Consider the following 19573-nt stretch of genomic DNA (forward strand, 5'->3'; position numbering starts at 1 on the left):
GACAGGGATGTCGACCAAGGAGCGGGCCTCAACCGTGGTCTGCAAGGGCCAGCAATTGCGTCACGACTGAGTGTTGATCGACCAGAGGAGGCTTGGTCTTGGGGGCTCCTGAGGCTCGGATGGTTTCCCTATTGTCGTCTAAAGTCTTGGCCGACCTAGCGGCGGGGGCGTTGTTTGTTTTTCTAATTAGGCAGGGTGAAGGTGATTTGATTTGGTTGCCATAATGATTAAGGAGAAGAGTTTTGGTGAGTGATTTTTGTTTTTGTTTATCTGGTGATCTATCGTGAGCTCCTTCCGAAAGTTGTTGATAACAATGACATCAATGCAGATAGTCACGATGGGGGAAAGCTGTCTGAACTGAATGGGCAGTGCTCCTTCCACAAGTTTCCTTTTGGGGGCTGCCGAGTTGCGTGGAAGCAGTAGAAGCAAGTTAGTGTCAGTATTAGTGGCCCTTTACTAGGTTGTTGTCATCCAATCCAGTCCAGTCGGTGGGCGAAAGCTGTTTTCTCCCCTGGAAGCGGGACATTAGTGGCCTGGGTCAGAGTACAAGATGACAGCTGCGCATCGGGGTATAGCTTTATGTGTTTTAACACAAAAGATACTTCTGAACAAACGGTTCATGTAGTACCGAAGCATGTCGATCGCAAGTCTCATGACTCCCTGCTCTGTCGCCACTTTCCTCTCTAGGACCTCCAAGTCCATTGTATCTTTTCAAGGGTCTCCCATCCCTCCTCCCTGGGACGCGATGACACTGTAATATTTTTTCCATTGCAATAACCCTCATCGACTGCCGGATTACCTGGCCTGGCCTTATGGTACGGAGCATTAAGTGGTACCTGCTTCGAGTTGGCATGGAGTGCACTGTACTGTACTGTCCCCCAGTGACTCTGTACGGTCAGCTCCAGCTCCAACGAAATTATCAAATTGACTGGAAATCCACTTTAACATTCCCATCCCCATTTCGTCCATACCCCTTCCCCTCTTTTGTCTCTTGCTTTTTCTGTTCTGGGTTCGCTCCTTCTTGTGCTGGCCGGGTTCTTCCTTCCTGCCACCTGCCACCTGCCATTCCCACTCCGAACCCGACCCAACATCCTGCCCTGGGCCTGCCCTGTCTCGCCATTTCAAAAGAAGGGTCCTCCTGCCTGCAACCGTTTGCCGTCTATTGCCTCTTTAAACTTTCATGATTCCATCCCATCGTTTGCGCCTTGGAACCTGTTGCCACTGCCGGGATTGGTCAACTTGACTTATTCGTCATATCCTTTTTGAGAGATTCGTTCAATTAACTTTTGGTTCGTTCTTTCTTTTTTTATTCAATTTTTTAACATCTTCATTACTATTCGTTCAACGTATCTTTCTCCTCGGTTATTATTTGCAAGTCGTATTATCAACCTGTTAGTTGTCCCCTCTTGTCGAGTCAATCCCTGAGTGTGACGTTGCCAGTGCTACCTTTTGCTTTTTATTACTTCTGCGTGCTGCTGCTCTTGCCATTCAGAATCAATTTTGCCTATTCTCCTTTAAACTCGTTTGCTGACATGCGCATTTGGCTTTCTCTGTAGGGTCATTTTACTTCCGCAATTCATCCAAAACCCAAGCCTTCAACTCGTGCCTCGATTTATTAGCAAACCAGGCTAGTTGTTTCTCTGACCGCCACCTGCGACCAGCGACTTGAACATCGACACGAACACTTTTCCAACTCAACCACACCCACTTCTCGCTTCGTTGTAAACTACGACGTCAGCCGCCAACTTCACCACTCCCAAATAGAGGGCGTTTACGAGTTGGATATTCCTGCTTCGAGCTACGACTCCATCACGATCCGTTTCAAAGTCATTTGTGGCTAGTCTAATCGGTCTCTCCGCGTGTCGACTCCGCCTTCTGGACGCCATCTAGAACAAATCGCCAGCCTCATCACAACCCTAGTGGATCTACATCGTTGCTATCTTGCAAACTTGCATAATCCAACTTGGAGACCCTGAAACCACGTGGAACTATTTGGTCTCGACTATCCCCTTGCCCCCATTATTCGAATAAGTTTACGCGACTACTTGCGACACTGACCGACAAGTCTATCTACCAAGTCAACGGCTTTTAATCACTGTCGCTCGACACATTCCTGTGTTCAAGTAATATCCTACGCGACAAGTGACTACAGTATCGAGCAACAATCAAACCACAGTCACGCATACTATATTATCATGGCAGTCAACGAACTTCCCAATGTTCCTTCGGAGCACGCTCATCATATTGCCCGATCGGACTCTTCTACATCATCAAGCCCTTCCGATCACCACCACCATGATCCCGACCACGAGAATGAGGAGCCCATTATCCACCAGCCCGTACCCGTTCGACCTGGCCTTCCTCAGAGAAAAAGCAGTGGCCCACTAGTTGTTCCTCGCGATAGCTCGGCAGTCGGTCCTCACGAGCCTGACTTTGGCCCGGATGACGTCAGGGCGATGAGTCCCAGGAGAACGAGCGAGGATCTTGACAGAATTGGAAAGGCTGCTCGGGAAGAGATGAGAAGGTAAATACAGTCCCCGGTCAAGACGGCACAACTGCTAACATTTACAGACACGCAAAGGCCCTGCAGGATTCTCTCCTTACCATCTTTAACCGCATTGAAGCCGTTCGCGAGGAGCACGACAAGCTTGATAACAACAACAAGTTCTTGCAAAAGTATATTGGCGACTTGATGAGCACCAGCAAAATCACAGCCACAAGCAGCCAACGCAAGAAATAAGTTTTTCAGAATTTTACCCTGGACAGATTCGACAACAATCGTTGAACCATTCGAACGTCTAGACTCGTCTAGATGTACCCTTTAGAAGCATTCGATATTATATTTGGGATCCGCGACTTTTTGGGGCCCTTGTGTGGGCATGATACCCGCGCTTTGACAGCGCAGTTCAGTTACTTGGAACTCGCCTTTTAGGGCTGAGTAAAAATATTTGCATTTCACAACACTGTACAATAACGCATTATGAAACCGGGAGCAGATCCCTCACGATGGATCATCGCATGGTGGGAGCACACTGGAGCTTTGGTTTTGAGGTTTTGCATGATGCTATGCTGTATCACCTGCATTGCACTTTGTCCAGTTTTAGGGTTGTTGAGCCCAGTACGCACGGTTTTGGCGTTTTTGAGATGAGATTCCAGCATACTTGGTTCCATGTCTGGTGTTTTTTTTTTTTTTTGTATTCTACCGCGGTATTACTACACGGATTGCTGTAGCCTTTGAACACAGGGGCTAGAGGATAGGGACAGGATTAGGACAGGATTTTGAGATGGATGGATGGATATGGTACGGAACGGATGGAGTGAGGTTCGTAAAAAGAGTATAATTGTGTTGAGTGAAGTGTTATCTGGTTCTGCAAAATGATGATACCATAATGAATGGCGCGTGAGATGTTTATTTTTGTTGGCATTGGCTTTAGCTCGTCGTTAATAGATCAGAATTCTTTGACAGTTTGATCATGTCTAATCTCCACATACGTGCAGTGAATATGCTATGCTATGCCACTTGGTTCATGCTTGAGAGAATGAGTGACTGACAAACTAACCCCCGTTTGTGATATTCTGCAAGATAGATCGGGTAGACTTGTGACTGCTGCAGTGATGCCCCTTGATGCATACATTAGTGCCATCATCAAAGGTATGGATCCCCTTCCTTAATTATGCCCGTCTTCCTTCTGGGCCCGGCCCGAAAAACTGACTCGCCTATCCACCCGTTACTGTGTAGACGCACGAGTCGATTCTTTGTTCCCCCTCGTCTAGAATTTTTCTTTTTTTCTTTTTTTTCCGTCCATTCAGCTGGGTTCAGAATCACTCCGCGTTAATTCCATTGCAAGTGGGGAACAAGGTTTCATGGTTGATTATCCTCATCAAACAAGTTGGCCGATGTTTGTTGGTTTAGTATCTTGTGGCTTCTGACAAAAAAAGCGTAGTGCCTCTGCCGGCCACATGGTCGGTCGCACCGGTTTTTCTCCTCGCTTACCTCCAAAAAATGTGGAAGAATTTATATTGGCTGAGCGAAGCGAGAGGCTTGACTATCGTGGAATGGCTTCTGGGGAGGCACGATGCCTTAGCTTGGAGGATGCAGGATGACTATTTCCGAAGGCGTTTATAAGTGGAGTGACGGTTAGTTAGTGTAGTTTATGTTTCTCGAATCATTGTTCTAGTGTTTCATTTTACTTTTTGTTGTTCTTGACTCGTGACGTGGCTGATAGACATGTTGATGGTGCTTACAGTACTAGAGCTGACCGCTTGTACAGGCAATTCGGTCATCCTCACAAATGCACTGCATCGAGATGGATCCGGGCGATGGAGTCGGGCCGCTGCATTAGTATTGGCCAGCCCTACCCGTCTCTTGTCCGATTATGATTTTTGCAGATGCGTTGTGTAATCAGAAGATATCGGTTTACTTCACTACTTATATAGTAGAAGGTCAATTATACTATCAGCAGTTTATCTATTATATATCGGGAATAATCGTTGTGAGTCAGAATCTAGAAAATCGGACAAGATATCGGAAGAGATGCATGCATGGTGGAAGCTAAACGCCGGGGCCGGGACCGAAGTCCGGACTTCATTCTCGGTCTTAAGAATTGGCCTCTGATATGTCTCTGTAAGTGTTGGGAACAGAGGGAAGTACCGCTACTCATATGTTCGTTGCAAAGGTAGCTCTGCATCCCTTCTTTATTGTGATTTAATATTCGCTATCAGAGTCTCGGCGTGCATGCACACTCACGTATCAGCCACGCTGTAGCTGACACCATGAGACTTGACAACTGAGAAATGATATGTCAATCTTTGCTACCCATGGTCTGAGTTTAATATGTATAACATCTCATAGGTCAATACATATTCGACGTCTGCAAGCAATTACTGCAGATGGCTGCCAACCCGGCCTTTTCGGTCATGATAGATCGGCCTCGGTGATATCAGATCCAAGATCCAATTTCGTATCCAACTCAATTATCGTATCCATAAAGATCTCAAATGATATTGACCCATATCACATGTATATAAAGAGTTTCAAGATTCACCTATTGAGCCTTCATCATCAACAACGATCACAATGGCTTCATCCGCAACAGCTCTCCAAGCCATCGAGGCAAGCCCTCGTCTCCACCACCTCCTGGATCGCCTCCACGCCGCATCAGAAGCTCAAGAGAAATCTTACTCTCAGCTTTGGTTCTATTTCAAATTCCTCTACGGCTTTTACATCACCGGCAAAGCATGGCCTTCTTCCGGTGACGACCACATGCGCGACAAGTTTGTCGCTTTGGAGCAAGACAAATGCCAGTTTATGTATCTCCTCGCACGAAGCATCAATGCCAAAAACATTGTTGAGGCTGGAACGAGTTTCGGTGTTTCGACTATGTACCTTGCCCTTGCCGTGGGACAGAATGTCACTGAGGAGAGAGCCAAGGGTGGTAATGTCACGGGAAAGATTGTCGCGACGGAGAAGGAGAGCAGCAAAGCTGCCAGGGCGAGAAAGCATTGGAGTGAGGCTGGCGAAGAAGTTGAGCCGTGGATTGAACTGAGAGAAGGAGATTTGAGAGAGACGCTTCTAGTTGAGGAGGGTATGCCTGATGAGATTGACATGTTGCTCATCGACAGTAAGTTACAGTTCGTTCGAGAAATATGATGAAATACTAATTGAAAATAGTCTGGACACCGCTTGCACTTCCAGCGCTCGAGGCTATTAAACCTCGGCTGAGACGGGGCGCCATTGTATTGGCTGATAATACAAAGATGGCTAGGCCGCTGTACAAGGAGTTTTTGGACTACATCCATAATCTTAAGAATGGGTTCAAGACGACAACGACTGCTTACGCGGGAGGACTAGAAATGGCTGTTTATCTGCCTTGATACTAGAAACATATTATTTCCGGTTAGGTTCTTCTACTTAGGTCTAACGGGAGGAGGGATGGGATGGAAGGTCAAGAAGTAGAGTTGCAGTGTGTACCAATACATCTAATACCTGAATCCAAGTGTTACTCATACTATATAGCCAAGTCGACATGCTTCTAAACTTGACCACCTACAACGAAGTGTCAAGACGAGATGCCAACCTCCAAGTATACCAAAGATGAGCCCCAAGACCAATCAAGTTCAAATGGATAGACATAGCATGCGCCGTCCCAAACCTCTTCTTCAGAATCTGCATCACAGGACCTGAATCCTCTGGGCTTGCCATCTTTGCATTCGCAATTCCTGTCTCACGTCAGTTCTCTGTGTAACTTCACACCAAAACACCAACTCACCTTGCTCAGCACGATACAACATCAACTTTCTCGTCCTCGGTCCAAAAACAACAAGATTCAACCCTGACACGACAGTAGATACTAAAAACGGTATCCAATCACTTTTGTTCTGGATAAGTGAGTAAGGTCCGTACGGCGGCAGTGTCGCGGCGGAGAGAAACAGTAGCACCGTTTGGCTTTGGAAGTAAATAGGGAAAAGATACTTCTGAAGATTGATAAAGGGCGCTCTTGGGAGACGCTGAAAGGTGACTTTTGTGACGATAAAGGTTTGGTAGAGTTGGGAGCCGAGAAGGGCTGAGAAGGAGAAGAGGTGAATTGGAGCGAGGAGGGCTGTCACGATGGCCATTTTGGATAGCGGTATACTGTTTTGTGAGTTGTATGTGTATTCAAGGTTAAGTGTGTTGCAGTTTTTCGCACGGGGTTGTCTTTGTTCTTATACTCAAGTGCTTTGGTGTAAGATCCGAAGCCATTCGGAACTTAAGCTTATGTATCAGGATGATGTTGGCTAAGAGTGAGTGAGAAACAACGGTTTAAAAGACATTTGAACCCCTGTTATTTTGAATGCATGCTTACAAAAACACAAATATCTCCGAAGCCCCGGGATCGACGCGGCACAGCCCTGAGAGGCTTGCTCTGACCCTGGCTCAGGGTTGATAAGCCATCATAAGGGGAAGGTCATTCGGTGTCGTTGGAATATGCAGTTTTAAAACAGCTAGAGTTGGTAAGATGAAGCAAGGTATCCAATCCCTATCCCTATCCCATATAAGTACAATTGCAAAAACATCACAGGAACACAGCGACCGACGTGCATGTTATGCTTCACGTAGACTGAACATCAACAAGTTCAACATCTATTAAACGCAAAAAGGATCATACCATATATGTAATTCGTTTACTCATCATAACCCATCATCTAAGCATCCATGATCTCGAAGTTGACCAAGATCGAACACTGCGTCTCATGACCCTTGGGATCCAACATGCGAATAAAGCTCCAGCCTGGCACAACATAAAGCAATCGCACCGCTGCCACCGCATAAATGGGGTTCACCGCCCAACTATCATCGCTCTTGATGAGCATGCGCAAGAACACCAGCTCGTTGTCTTCATACTCCCACGTCAGAGTCTCGTCCCAGAGCGGGTCCGTGGGTGGTGGGTTTGGTCCACGATGTAGAAACTCGAGCTTGTGCTGCTTGTATGGTTCTGTCTTGCGCTTCGGCGGTTCGTTTTTGAGGTCGTCTGGGTGGTGCAGTGTACATGTCAGGTACGGCTTGGTAGAGTCTTCACCTAGAGGAACGTCTGTTGCGCCTGCGACGTGTAGACGGAGACGTTTGCTTCGGCCTGTGCTTAGTTTTCCGTTTCCACCGGCACGGAGAGCAGCGGGCTTGAGGACGTAGCCGTCTGTGCCGCTAAAGAGAGCTTCGTTGAGCTGGTTGCTAGCTCCGAATCTCTGCAAGTTGAGTGCACAAATCTGAGCGCCGATTCCCCAATAAGGAACGGGCTTCAGATTGGTGGACGAGATACGGGTACCCTTGGGGAAGACACGCATGAGGTGTTGGGCGTTGTGTCTGGAGATGGCTGATGTGTGTTCGGGGAGATGCTTCGCTAGACCTGACTCAGAGACGTTGATGAGATGGTGGTGAGGCCCATTAGTGAGAGTGCCCTCTTCGTACCATGAGTTGTCGACAGGTTTGACGGATTGCGCATAGACACCCAGCTCAGCAAGCTCAGGTATGATAACTGAGCATACTTCGTCATTCTTCTTTTCCTTGTACTCCTTTCGTGCAGCCTTTTCCTCCTCTCCGTCTGATGCGTCGTCTGAATGGGAGTCGCTGTCTGAAGGTTCACCTGGGAAATGGTACTCAACGATGACAGCGATTTTGGCACCCAGATCCTCCAAGCGAACATGGTCTCCTGACCCAGCCTGTTCATTGTGGCCGATTTCTCGCACAGCCTTGCTCAGAAGACGGTGGCCAAACACCTCTTGCATAATGTTGACGAGGCGCATCTGACCATAGGCGTCGCAGTGGTTCTCTAGCGACAACAGTATAGGCGAAGGTCGGAAGCCGAGCTTTCTCGAATCGAGCTCTTCCTGGTCGGCTGAATCTCTGATGGTCTCACACACCGCCCGGAAGGAAATGTTGGACACCAGAGTATAGCCATGGGTCACCTTGGGTTCATCTTTGTTGTCGCCGTTGTCCCAGGCGTCAATCTCCACACACCGCGCTCCAGTCTTGATCGCAGTTTCATACGCCGTCGCACACGAAGATCCATAGAGCTGATGGGCCATGAGATAAGTATTATGGCTCGAGCTGATGTAGTACTCTGGCAGAGGATGCGATCTATCAGTGAGCTCTGGCGGCACACGAATGTGCGGCTTGCTAACAAGCTCCAACAAAGCGCGCGACGCATCATCAGATTTAACACCGGCTTCTTTTTTGGAGAGGATCTTTTCGTTGGCGATGAATTCTCTCAAGGCGCTGCTGACTCTTAGGTCGGTTACGATGCGACGACCAGTATGACCACCGCCAGCGACGGTGTTGTTGTCGATTTCTTCGCCATAATCTTCATCATTAAGATGTTTGTTTTTGGAAGAGAAGGGATTGAGCTCGCCGATGCGGTTGGCGAGATCCGCAGCCATTTTGTTTTGATATGTTGATGCGAAAGATGAGTGAGATGGATGATGTGAGGGGCAGTCGCGGGGGAAGGTCAGCTCAGCTCAGCTTTGGATGGTTATGTACATGGCGAATACCAAGACAAAATAGTAGACAAGAACAGGTTATTATTCGCATATAGAGAGACTGTTTTATATATGGCTCAAATCAAGAATTGATACACACAGAGTGATGCACTGCCACCACGGCAAATGTCTTGGCTTTGCTCACTGATTCTCCACAAAGTCAGGCCAAGCTCCCTTGAAGCTTGATGAGACATGGATATTGCGTTTCGACGGCAGTTCAAGCCGAATTGGCGCAGCTTTGATACAGCTCGTTGGTGGATCTAGACTCATTTAATAGCGAGTCCAAGCTCTCTCTTGGGTTTTTGGTTGGCTGATTCGTATTGGTTTGCACATTATGCTTTGCATGCTTCAATAAGTACCCCAAGAGTATAAAGCCCTACCTGAGACGTACCTGGGTAAGCGGCATATTCAGTTGTTGTTTGTCTGTCAAACTGAGTAATTATAGCCTAGTGTCGGTAATGTTATTGTAAAGCTTCAAGTCTTGTCGAAGAAGGTCTTGTTGAGAATGAATGCGAAAACCCACTACAATTAATACCCTGTACTGGCTCACTCTGCTGGTTCTCAGCTCTAAATGGCGGCCTAGCGCACAAGGCATCAACTTCAACTGCCCCACCATCTCAGACGCATACAAAAGGAAAATTTGTCAAAAAATACTTTGGTCTTTTTTTCTTTCCTCTTCATTCAAAATATTGAACAACGCAAAAAACAACGTTCATGTTACTCTCACGATAATTGATGCGAGGTGCGTCGCAAGACCTGCGCCCAAGACCACCGATTCAGAGGAACACAGAATGGAGAGAAAAGCGAACAATCTTGGGTGCGGTGCTTCCCTCGACTATGGGGAGGAGCGCAATGATTGAGCGTACATGCTTTATTTTAAATATCTATTACTTGTGAATGAAGGCTGAAGGCAAAGGTCAAGGCTGTGATTGTTTGTTTGGCTTTGCCAGCGTAGTCGACTCGCATCGTAACAGCGGTCGTCAATGATTCTACCCTGGATATCAATCTGGATATGCTGCTTGGCGTCAACGTTGACTTGACAAGGCTTCAATGACTGTCTCTGTGCTGTCGAATTTCAGACGTCAAGACTGGTCATGCCAAGTCAGACTCTTCACCTTGGATGATATCAATCAACCTGCTAGGTCTATGGCTTGTTCAATGCAAAGTAAAGGCAGCAAACCGATCATCGCATTCAAGCATTATTCGCAATCAATCACGTCACATTGCATCAGAAAATATTCGAGACAATCAGTTGAATTCAAACTATTCAAGCCATTCCAGCCATGCTCGGCGACTCATGCTCTCAGGGCAGATTCGCATCCAAAAAAAAGAGCAGCAGACTCCATCGTCCCCTGCCGTTATTCAAAATATGTGCAGCGTATTCAAGCCGCTGAAGAAGAGAAAAGAAAAAAGATGTCGGGATATACTCCCACATGGCCAGTCCACCTGTGCATCGTCCCGTTGTTTCTTTCGAACCCTTTTTGCTAATACATAGACAAAAGAATGAAGAAAAAAATGTCACCGACAGCGTTTATCAAGAACGAAAACGGTCGTATCGGAGAATCGAATCATCGACACCTGGCGACTTGTTAGAATGGTCACCATCTCTGCGTCGATAACCAAACTTACTTAACCCTCAAGGGACTCGACAACGCTGCGAGCAGCGGCCTTGATGGCCATGAGGTCGCGCTTGGCCTCAAAGTTCTGGGGGTTGAAGTGGGAGGTGTCAAAGTGCTCCTCAGGGCCACCGGGGGCACCAGCACCATCAGAACCATCGACAGCGTGGAGAACGGCCTCAGCAGCGCGCTTGGCCTTCCAGCAAGGTTGTCCCTTCCACCAGCACCAGCGCTTGTCCTCCTGGAGAGTCTTGACGTCGCGTTTGGCGGTAGCGTTGTGGGGGATCTCAGGGAAGAACTCCTCTAGGTACAGGTGCTTGAAGTATTCCTCGGGGCTGCCGCGCGCAGAGAGAGCAATGACGTTGGCGAGTTCGACGATGGAGCGCTTGGCCTGGTGGGCGGCGTCACGGGGGAGGTGTTCAGTCTCGGCGACGGATCGGGTCTCGACACCACGGGTAGCATGGAGAGCGACAGTGAGAGCCTCACCAGCATCACGCTTAGCCTTCCAGCATGGCTGTCCCTTCCACCAGCACCAGGGCTCGGGAGAGGCATCGCGCTTAGACTTGGACTTCCAGCAAGGTTGGCCCTTCCACCAGCACCATCTGGGCTCGTTGGCAGGCTCGGGCATGGGCTCAGGAGCAGCGTTGCGCTTAGCCTTCCAGCATGGCTGACCCTTCCACCAGCACCAAGGCTCGGGAGCGGCATCACGCTTGGCCTTCCAGCATGGCTGGCCCTTCCACCAGCACCAGGGCTCAGGCTTAGCCTCGCGCTTAGCCATCTTCTCCTTCCAGCAAGGCTGTCCCTTCCAGGTGCACCAAGGCATGGGCTCAGCAACGGGGTCGGGTTGAGGGGCGGCAACGGGATCGGGGATGGGTTCGGCTTCAGCTTCGGCCTCGGCGGCACGCTTGACCATCTTCTCCTTCCAGCATGGCTGGCCCTTCCAAGTGCACCAAGGTTCGGCCTCGGCGACGGGATCGGGTTGAGGGGCAGGAACGGGCTCAGGCTGAGCAGCGCGCTTAGCCATCTTCTCCTTCCAACAGGGCTGCCCCTTCCAGGTGCACCAAGGCATAGGCTCAGCAACTGGGTCGGGCTCGGGGGCGGCAACAGCCTCGGGTTCAGGCTGAGCTTCGCGTCTGGCCATCTTCTCCTTCCAGCAAGGCTGGCCTTTCCAGGTGCACCAGGGCATGGGCTCGGCGACAGGATCAGGTTGAGGAGCAGGGACGGCCACCGCAAGGGTGGTGCTGGCCACGGCGGCTAGCGTCAAAATGGAGTACTTCATGTTGGGCGCCGTACTTGTCGTATCGTAGGAACGATCGTAGTGAAGTGTAAAAAGTTGTAGTGAGTGATAACTCGTAAAAGAGTGTTCGGAATCGTGTGAGTGTAAAAGGGGTTGTTGAGATTGTCGTTGTCCTTTTGTTTGGAGAACGAGTCTGGAGAGGAAGAAAAGAGAAAGTATATATGCAGGACTCGAGGATCTTTTTATAAATTCGTGTTCTATCCTGATGAGAAAGAAGTTGGCCATGTTAAGAAGAACGATGAGCGTATTCGCCCGATCGCTTCAACTCTTGGGCCTTGGTGATGCCCGTTCGTCTCTATTGAGGGTCTATTCAGGCCGCGGGGTCAATAAAGCCCACCCTCGCTTCTCGGTTTAAACAGGCAACTAGTGCCACACTTGCTACCTCAATAGAGACCTGAATAGAGATTTCTTCAAAGAACGCAGTAAAAAAGACTACGAGGCATGTTAGTCACGCGGTGACTGAGATGGTATCAAAGCTTGAGCAGGGGAGCGAGAACAACATGTCTCGAGGCGTTATTGACGTGCACCATTTACTGCATCATTTACTGCATCAAACATCATCTAAACCACTCATAGCCTGATATATCCATACGGATTTGACGTCGAGGCTTAAGGTACGAACTCTCGAGACTACGAGTACATCGGATCAAGCATAAAGTTTGCCATTTGGTTTCGCCTTTTACTTGTCAGACGCGAGCCTACGAAGTAGAACAAGCCAAGAACGATCTTTCACGATTTGCAGTGTTGGTTCTTGGACGGTTTTGCTTGATTGGCTTATTCACATCTGTCAGTGCCTTTTGAGGCTCTATTGACACCCAAAAGGGGTTAATGAGATGGCGGCGGTTGGAGCCCACAAACGTCGGAGTGGGAACATGAAACGAAGGTGGTTGAAAGTGTTCCAACATTGGAAAAGTGCGAAAGAAGACTTTTGGAACAGGAATGGAATGAATTTGCCCTAGCTGGCAGTGTTGAAATGACATTATATGGTGATATCAGAGTGCAGATGAGCAGGATACGTTTGATACAAAGCATATGTGACTTGTAACACGTAGAGAGAGAGGGATAAAATCGATTAGAATAAAATAGTTCAGTACATCGAACTGTCTGTGCTGATATGATGCTGTTGCTTGAAAATCCCCAGAAGTTGGGCCCCTCTCATCTGTCAGTGTCAAACACTGCAACGCCAACCACCGCCCAATCTAACCAATCATCTCCCCAGCGCAGCGAAACTCAAGCAATCTCTCCCATGATCATCTCCAGAACATGGCAAAGAGCACTGGCCGATCAAACCAAGAGTCGAGGCTGACCCAACGCCACTACTCGAGCACATGAGCAATCCTCTTTGGAAACGATCAGAGCCCATGCTTACAGGTGAGTGCTGGATATCGAACAAGATGATTATTTCTTTGTTGCTGAGATTTCTCGGTAGTCTCTTTTTGGGTCTGAATAGCTTCAGGGGTGTCTGGGATGGGGTTGGGCCTGGCTTTGTACGGGCGAACACCAACCTGGCGGGGCTGACTGGTTTCCCTCCTCCACATCCTACTTTCTGGGATCCCAGTCCTTGTCAACTTGGTCCAGCAGACCCTTCTTCCCCAGAACCTTGGACCCGAGGATCTTCTCGAGGCTAACCATCTTGAAGCTTGCCTCTGCGCTGGTCTTCCCGTTCGGCAGCTGATTGGCATCGTCGTGTACAACGACCAACCCGTGGGGGAAATCCTTGCTTAGCGCTGTTCCCACAGCTGTTATGCCATCTGTGTTGGATACAGGGTCGATCTTCCCATCGGATGATTCGACAAGAGTAAACGTCGTAACGTATTCGTGAGGCTCGGCTCGACGGTAGACGTTGTATGCGCTAACGCCCTGGCAGGATACGAGGATGTATCCCTCATCGGCCTTTGATCCGTAGACAAGTGTCACCCCTTCGACATCGCCGTAGAGCTTTCCATCGCCTACTTTGCCAATAACAACTCCCTCGTCCTTGGAGTCTGGCTCAGCACCATATCGCCACAGAGCAGAGGGCTCCTCGCCGAGGAAAATCCAACCATTCTCTTTGTCGGTGACACAACCTTCGACTTGTCCACCACTGCCACCCTGAAACTCTCGCACAAGCTTCGTCTGGAGTTCTCCTTCAGATGTGGATGTGAGTTCGTACTGGAGATATCGTGCTGATTTCTCGTTGACGAAGAGATACTGCTTTCCTGTCTTGGGTGAACGGTATGTACACGAGCCATAAACTTTGTAATCTTCGACAACAGGGTGAGAACCGCCGGGGATATTGGTCAGTGTTCCATTCGGAAGCATCTCGAAGAGACTTGATTGTTAGCTGACTGCAAAACATAGGGCAGTATAACTTACCATAGAGTGTCATCAGCTCGACACGCAGCAAAAGCAAGATCAACCTTGCGATCGCCCGCCTTGAAGCTATATATCATGTCTACGTTGTTAGGTTCGCCCGCAGCAAAAGTCTGAACAAGATTGCCCTTCAGATCAAAGACACCGAGACCAGCTTCTTTCCCAGACTTCATGGTTGTAACGATGCGAGACTTTTCTGGCCCCTCGGGAGATATCCAGATGGCAGGGTCATCACCATCGCCGGGTCTTGACTCTGTCTCGTATGTTGGCTCAACGAGGAGGAATGAGCAGTGCAGACCTCCCCATCCCTTGTCGCATTTACAATTGTTTGCACCGACACACTTTCCATGGCCAGAGCAGTTGTCGACGCAAGTAAAACTGTTACAAGTCTTTCCAGCAAAGCCAGAGAAGCATTCGCACTTTTGCTTCTTGTCTTTGACGCAGAATCCACTGCCTCCGCAAGTTTTGCAAATTGGCTCCTTTTCAGATTCACTCTTAAGCTTTCTTGGGTTGTATTTGGTGTTGGGTTCGATTTTGAGCTTCTTCAGGGTTGTTTCGAGTGACGAGACACCAAAGCCGTTGACTTCTTCTGACTCGAGAGCGTAGGTTAAAGCGCCCGCAGGATACTTGCCCGCTGAGCCTTGATAAATGTTCAGACCTTGGACTTCGATATCCTCAAATCCGGTCAGCGACAAAGTTCCCTTGAGCTTGAAAGATTGATCGTAAACGGCGATTTTGTCTGTTTGGGCGACAAACAGATAGTCTGATCCCTTATTGGGCACGTAGACAGCTAGGCCGGTCACATCGTCTTCTGCCTTGCCGACTTTGGTGATCTTGGGTGCTCCTGTAGATTCCTTGAGAGAGAACGAATAGACATTTTTGTCATCATCTGTTGAAATGTACATGCGTGACTCTGAGCGTGACGCAGCACAACCTGATGTCTCAAAGTCTGTGGGAAACGTTTGGATCTGATACTGTTAGCAAACAAGAATCTCTTTGATGGAGGACATGCGTACCTCGACAAACTCAATTGAATTTTTGGTTGCTCGTAACAATAGCTGAACTGCTTGGCCCTTTCCAAATAGGTAGACGTAGTCATTCCCAGCAGGGCTCTTCCAGCTGCATAACGCAGACCAATCGCCCAGTACTTTAAAGTCGGCATCTTTGATCTGTTTGAACTCGGGCATCTTGTACACGCGAAGCACAGAGTCTGGTTGCGCAATTGTAACAAGAACATCTTTGTCGTCCACATCGTACATTGTAGTAACAAGCTTGCTGCGCCCTGGTGTTTGAGCCGTCACTTCTCGTAGGGGAGATTTGGAGATGAGGTCGTAGGCATGAAAACCTCCCTTGTCAGGTCCTCCATCGTTTCCAATGAGTAGAGGATTGCTATTTGAGTAGTAAACAGTCGTCCAGTCCGATTCAACTGTGTTGGTGTAAGCATCGACTTTGACGTCGACTTCCACCGCCTTTGCAAATGATATCTGAAAGGCGACGGCCAACAGAGCAATCAAGCCAGAGCCAACCATGATTGCCAAGCAAGTAAAGGTACTCTGCTTCTTCGGTGGAGAGCCATCTTTAGTCTTGCTGGCGGTCATATTCGATATATATATATGATTGATTCAACGCACGTGCTTAACTCAATTGGCTTGCTTTGTTATAGGGAAGCTTTTGAGATGATCACAAATTAACCTGCCGGATTGGTCAAATTAACATGGGCCAGGGACTTTGTTTCGACACCGAGAAGTTTATTTCGGCAGGTGAAACGATGCTCGTGTTTCGAACATGTAGTGCTATTGGATGATGTGCTAAGGGTTGGGTTGCGGCTTTATTAGCGACCGTTTAGATCGACGGCGCATATAGAAAAGCATCATGCGATATTAAGATGCTGTTGATACCCAGGGGTAAACACATTTCACTCATAGTAAAGCCACATGTAAATTCTACAAGTCTAGAGAGTCAAGAAATACAGAATGAACTTGTATCAGCTGAAAAAGAACAAACAGAGTATCTACCAACTAAGGTAGATCTACCTCTAGTATAAAGCGCCACGGTCTAACCGCCCACTTGCCGAGATACATTCCCGACAAGGTACAAAAGGCGATCAATCGGTACAAATATTTCCGAGATCGATGCTTATTTCTTAATTAGCGAAGCGTTTAGTCTATGGCCAAAGTAGGTGTTACGGTTGATGATGACGAGTGAGATCTCCACCACATCTATAGTACGTGACGAGTAGCACACAACCACACCCGCCGATATAGGAACCAGACACATACCAAAATAGGAAATTAACTGGAAAAACATTAGTAAAGAAATCTGTGATATGTAATCCTCTATTTACAAAAAAGGCTTCTGCCAGTAGTTTACAGAGTTCAAAAACTCCATTCAGAGATGTACTTCCGGTCCCCGCATCCCGGCATTTACATTCGGGATAGCTACAACTTAAACCAGATCGGATAAAGGAACAACCGTTATATAAACCACCATGAACTCTCTCAATGCCAAGTCTATCTCAAGCAACAATCATCAACTTAGTCCTACCACCATGGCTGACATCAAAGACCTACATATCGCCATCATGGGCGCTGGCATGGGTGGCCTAGGAGCTGCCCTCGCCCTTGCTAAACGGGGCTTCAAGCATATCGACGTATATGAGACAGCCAGCAATCTTGGTTTTGTCGGAGCTGGTATTCAAATGCCTCCCAATGTGGGAAGAATCCTTGATAGATTAGGATGCTGGAACGACATTGAGAAAGAGGCAACTCGTGTCGCTGGCAGCAGTATTCGACGTGAGTTTCTATACCAAATATCTTATAACATTTACTAACATAACTTAGAGGGATCGACCAATGAAGAACTCGCCCATGTTGATATGCCAGACCTAAAGGGTCAATATGGTTATTCGCACCTCTGCGGTCACAGATCATCCCTGGCTGGCCACATGTACGAAGCCTGTAAGAAACAAGATAGCATCAAGTTTCACTTCTCAACAAGCTTGGTCGAGGTCGAAACCTTCTCACCCAAGGTATCCTTCAAGCTCAAGCCCAGAGACGGAGAGCCCTACACAAGCCAAGCCGACATTCTTCTCGGTGCAGATGGCATCAAGAGTGTCACACGCTCTCAAATTCTACAGCAAGTAGATGCCACGCCTGAAGAGGCCGAGACTGGCCAGGCTGCCTACCGCATAATGCTCAACAGAGAAGACATGGCTCATGACCCCGAGCTCCTAGCTCTCATCGACAGCGATGAGGTTGTGCGGTGGGTAGGGGAGAAGCGACATATCATTGCCTATTCCATCGCAGACAAGTCCATCTACAACTTGTCAACCGCCCATCCAGATGAGAATTTTGCTGGCGCTCCGTCTATAACATATACCACCAAGGGTTCCAAGGAGGTTATGCTCAAGGTCTTTGATACTTTCTGTCCTCTTGTGCAGAAGATGCTTAATCTTGTCCCTGAAGGCGAAGTCTGCGAGTGGCGGCTGAGGATGTACAAGCCACTGCCAACATGGACACACGGAGCTGTCGCACTGCTAGGTGATGCATGCCACCCGACGCTTCCGCATCTCAGTCAAGGAGCAGCCATGGCCATTGAAGACGGTTCGACAATCGCAGAAGTTCTCTGCCTTGCCCCTGATACGAAGCCCGAGACTATCGCCAAGTGTCTCAAGGTGTATGAACAATCTCGAAAGGAGTGGACGTCGAGTCTTGTCGAAATGGCCTACTTGTCTGGCCGAACACTACATCTCGGTGAAGGAAAAGCAAAGGAGGAGAGAGATAGAATGTTCAAGGAACACAAGCTTAGTGGCTCAGTTCCAGACAAATGGACATCGCCGGATGTACAGAAAAAGATTTACTCAAATGACTGTGTCGCAAAAGTCAGGGATGAGTTTGAGACACTCTTTGCCGCAGTATAGTATCATATCACTATATCTGTCAATATCTGTCAATGTCAATACACATCTAAAATCGAACAATTCTGCATGCAATATAGGACGGAACATTATGTGATTATCGTATTCTAGGTATCGAACAAACAAAGAAACACCTAACGTAGAATAAGATGTGTGAAATTAAAGAAACCCCAACGCCATGAAAACAGGAAACCATTCCCATTGCCTGATGCGCCACACGCTCGTCGCAGGTCATTCCCTTGCCTGCTGGAGAGGAGTCGAATCCTCCAACATTTCGTATTTTGTAGATCCGTTTATCGGCGGCGGTGATATCGAGTAATAAGTCAGATTGACGCTTAGAAGAGGCAGTCCAAACAACAACAGCATGCAAGACCAGCGAGAAGACCGGTCATGAGACCGCCGCCACCACCACCGTTTCCTCTTTGATCATCGTGGGGATAGTAGCCCTGAGGGGGAGGCTGACCGTAGGGGCCCTGCTGAGGAGGATAAGGGCCTTGGCCGGCGGGAAAGGGTCCTTGTTGTTGAGGGTAGCCCATCTGAGGAGGAGCTTGCTGGTAGTATCCTTGAGGAGGAGGCGCGCCGCCCTGCTGGTAAGGATCTTGCTGGTAACCGCCATATGTAGGTTGAGGAGCACCTGGAGGAGGTCCGTAAGCCGGAGGAGGTGCGTCTTGCTTGAAGGCCATTGTAGTGGTTGAGTGAAGCGCTATGCGACAGTGGATAGGAGGTGGATCTTGGAGTCGCGCAAAAGATAGATCGTCAGGTACGATGATATATCAGTCAACAATAAAAAGCGTGTGAAGAGAAGAAATGGAAAGAGGAAGGAGAGAATACGAATAAATAAGATGGGATGAGAATAAAAGGGACGGAACGGAAGGAAGAAACTAACAACGTTACGAATGCAAGCCAAGCTCCCCCAAAGTAAAAGTGTTTCCACGGCGTCTCCATCCTGAGCTGGCCGCAAGCTCCCTCTCACATGGCCATTGCTGCACGCCACAAGACCGCGTTGCGGGATTACGCGGACGCTATTGGGTGCGTCGTAGGCTGCGCCACGCTTGGCTCTAGATGGTTCAGCGCCCTGTCACTTGGCACCCATGCTGCAGCTAGCATCTTCATCTCCCAACACGGAGGAACTTCAAGGGTCCTTGCCGAGTCACAGGTTTGTATCAGCAATTCCCACATTTTGAATTATGCTTCACTTTTACGAATGAGTATCGCTTACAAACTTCACTAATTGCTGCTTTGAAACAAACTCAATGTGAGATGTCATGTCGCTCGCAATATGGTTCGACTGCGCCACACATTTCCGTGTCGTTTTCAATTCCGACGTGTCCCTTGATGCCGATTTCCCGTCTACCCACTGGCGGTTGCCGATTCTAATAATGG

The 19573-nt window shown here is 48.4% G+C and overlaps 9 protein-coding genes across 9 annotated transcripts; 4 read left to right on the forward strand and 5 right to left on the reverse strand.

Annotated features, from left to right (window-relative positions):
• Positions 1-1378: 1378 nt before the first annotated feature.
• Positions 1379-2740, forward strand: FGSG_05057 (uncharacterized protein; the record flags this gene model as incomplete). The annotated part of the gene is made up of 3 exons (XM_011325239.1): positions 1379-1391; positions 1557-2524; positions 2572-2740. Exons 2-3 carry the CDS (start codon positions 2196-2198, stop codon positions 2738-2740), a joined length of 498 nt encoding a protein of 165 aa, XP_011323541.1. The 5' UTR covers positions 1379-1391; positions 1557-2195.
• Positions 2741-5077: 2337 nt separating this feature from the next.
• Positions 5078-5874, forward strand: FGSG_05058 (uncharacterized protein; the record flags this gene model as incomplete). Its single annotated transcript, XM_011325240.1, has 2 exons — positions 5078-5585; positions 5672-5874. The coding sequence occupies 2 exons, from the start codon at positions 5078-5080 to the stop codon at positions 5872-5874; spliced, it is 711 nt and encodes a 236-aa protein (XP_011323542.1).
• A 172-nt stretch (positions 5875-6046) lies between these two features.
• On the reverse strand, positions 6047-6615 carry FGSG_05059 (uncharacterized protein; the record flags this gene model as incomplete). Its single annotated transcript, XM_011325241.1, has 3 exons — positions 6047-6219; positions 6270-6304; positions 6404-6615. 3 exons carry the CDS (start codon positions 6613-6615, stop codon positions 6047-6049), a joined length of 420 nt encoding a protein of 139 aa, XP_011323543.1.
• Positions 6616-7182: 567 nt separating this feature from the next.
• Positions 7183-8910, reverse strand: FGSG_05060 (uncharacterized protein; the record flags this gene model as incomplete). The annotated part of the gene is made up of 1 exon (XM_011325242.1): positions 7183-8910. One exon carries the CDS (start codon positions 8908-8910, stop codon positions 7183-7185), a length of 1728 nt encoding a protein of 575 aa, XP_011323544.1.
• A 608-nt stretch (positions 8911-9518) lies between these two features.
• Positions 9519-9869, forward strand: FGSG_12673 (uncharacterized protein; the record flags this gene model as incomplete). Its single annotated transcript, XM_011325243.1, has 1 exon — positions 9519-9869. One exon carries the CDS (start codon positions 9519-9521, stop codon positions 9867-9869), a length of 351 nt encoding a protein of 116 aa, XP_011323545.1.
• Positions 9870-10638: 769 nt separating this feature from the next.
• On the reverse strand, positions 10639-11904 carry FGSG_05061 (uncharacterized protein; the record flags this gene model as incomplete). The annotated part of the gene is made up of 1 exon (XM_011325244.1): positions 10639-11904. The coding sequence occupies one exon, from the start codon at positions 11902-11904 to the stop codon at positions 10639-10641; it is 1266 nt and encodes a 421-aa protein (XP_011323546.1).
• A 1557-nt stretch (positions 11905-13461) lies between these two features.
• FGSG_05062 (uncharacterized protein) lies at positions 13462-15872 on the reverse strand (the record flags this gene model as incomplete). Its single annotated transcript, XM_011325245.1, has 3 exons — positions 13462-14233; positions 14278-15248; positions 15291-15872. The coding sequence occupies 3 exons, from the start codon at positions 15870-15872 to the stop codon at positions 13462-13464; spliced, it is 2325 nt and encodes a 774-aa protein (XP_011323547.1).
• A 950-nt stretch (positions 15873-16822) lies between these two features.
• Positions 16823-18193, forward strand: FGSG_05063 (uncharacterized protein; the record flags this gene model as incomplete). The annotated part of the gene is made up of 2 exons (XM_011325246.1): positions 16823-17066; positions 17115-18193. 2 exons carry the CDS (start codon positions 16823-16825, stop codon positions 18191-18193), a joined length of 1323 nt encoding a protein of 440 aa, XP_011323548.1.
• A 74-nt stretch (positions 18194-18267) lies between these two features.
• On the reverse strand, positions 18268-19058 carry FGSG_05064 (uncharacterized protein). The gene has a single exon (XM_011325247.1). It carries the CDS (start codon positions 18871-18873, stop codon positions 18526-18528), a length of 348 nt encoding a protein of 115 aa, XP_011323549.1. The 5' UTR covers positions 18874-19058; the 3' UTR covers positions 18268-18525.
• Between the last annotated feature and the right edge of the window lie 515 nt (positions 19059-19573).

Source organism: Fusarium graminearum, chromosome 3 (assembly GCF_000240135.3).
Source record: "Fusarium graminearum PH-1 chromosome 3, whole genome shotgun sequence".
NCBI classification, from domain to species: domain Eukaryota; kingdom Fungi; phylum Ascomycota; class Sordariomycetes; order Hypocreales; family Nectriaceae; genus Fusarium; species Fusarium graminearum.

Coding starts and splice junctions, on each gene's coding strand:
- FGSG_05064 (XM_011325247.1), bottom strand. CDS start 18,873: ATGGCCTTCAAGCAAGACGCACCTCCTCCGGCTTACGGACCTCCTCCA.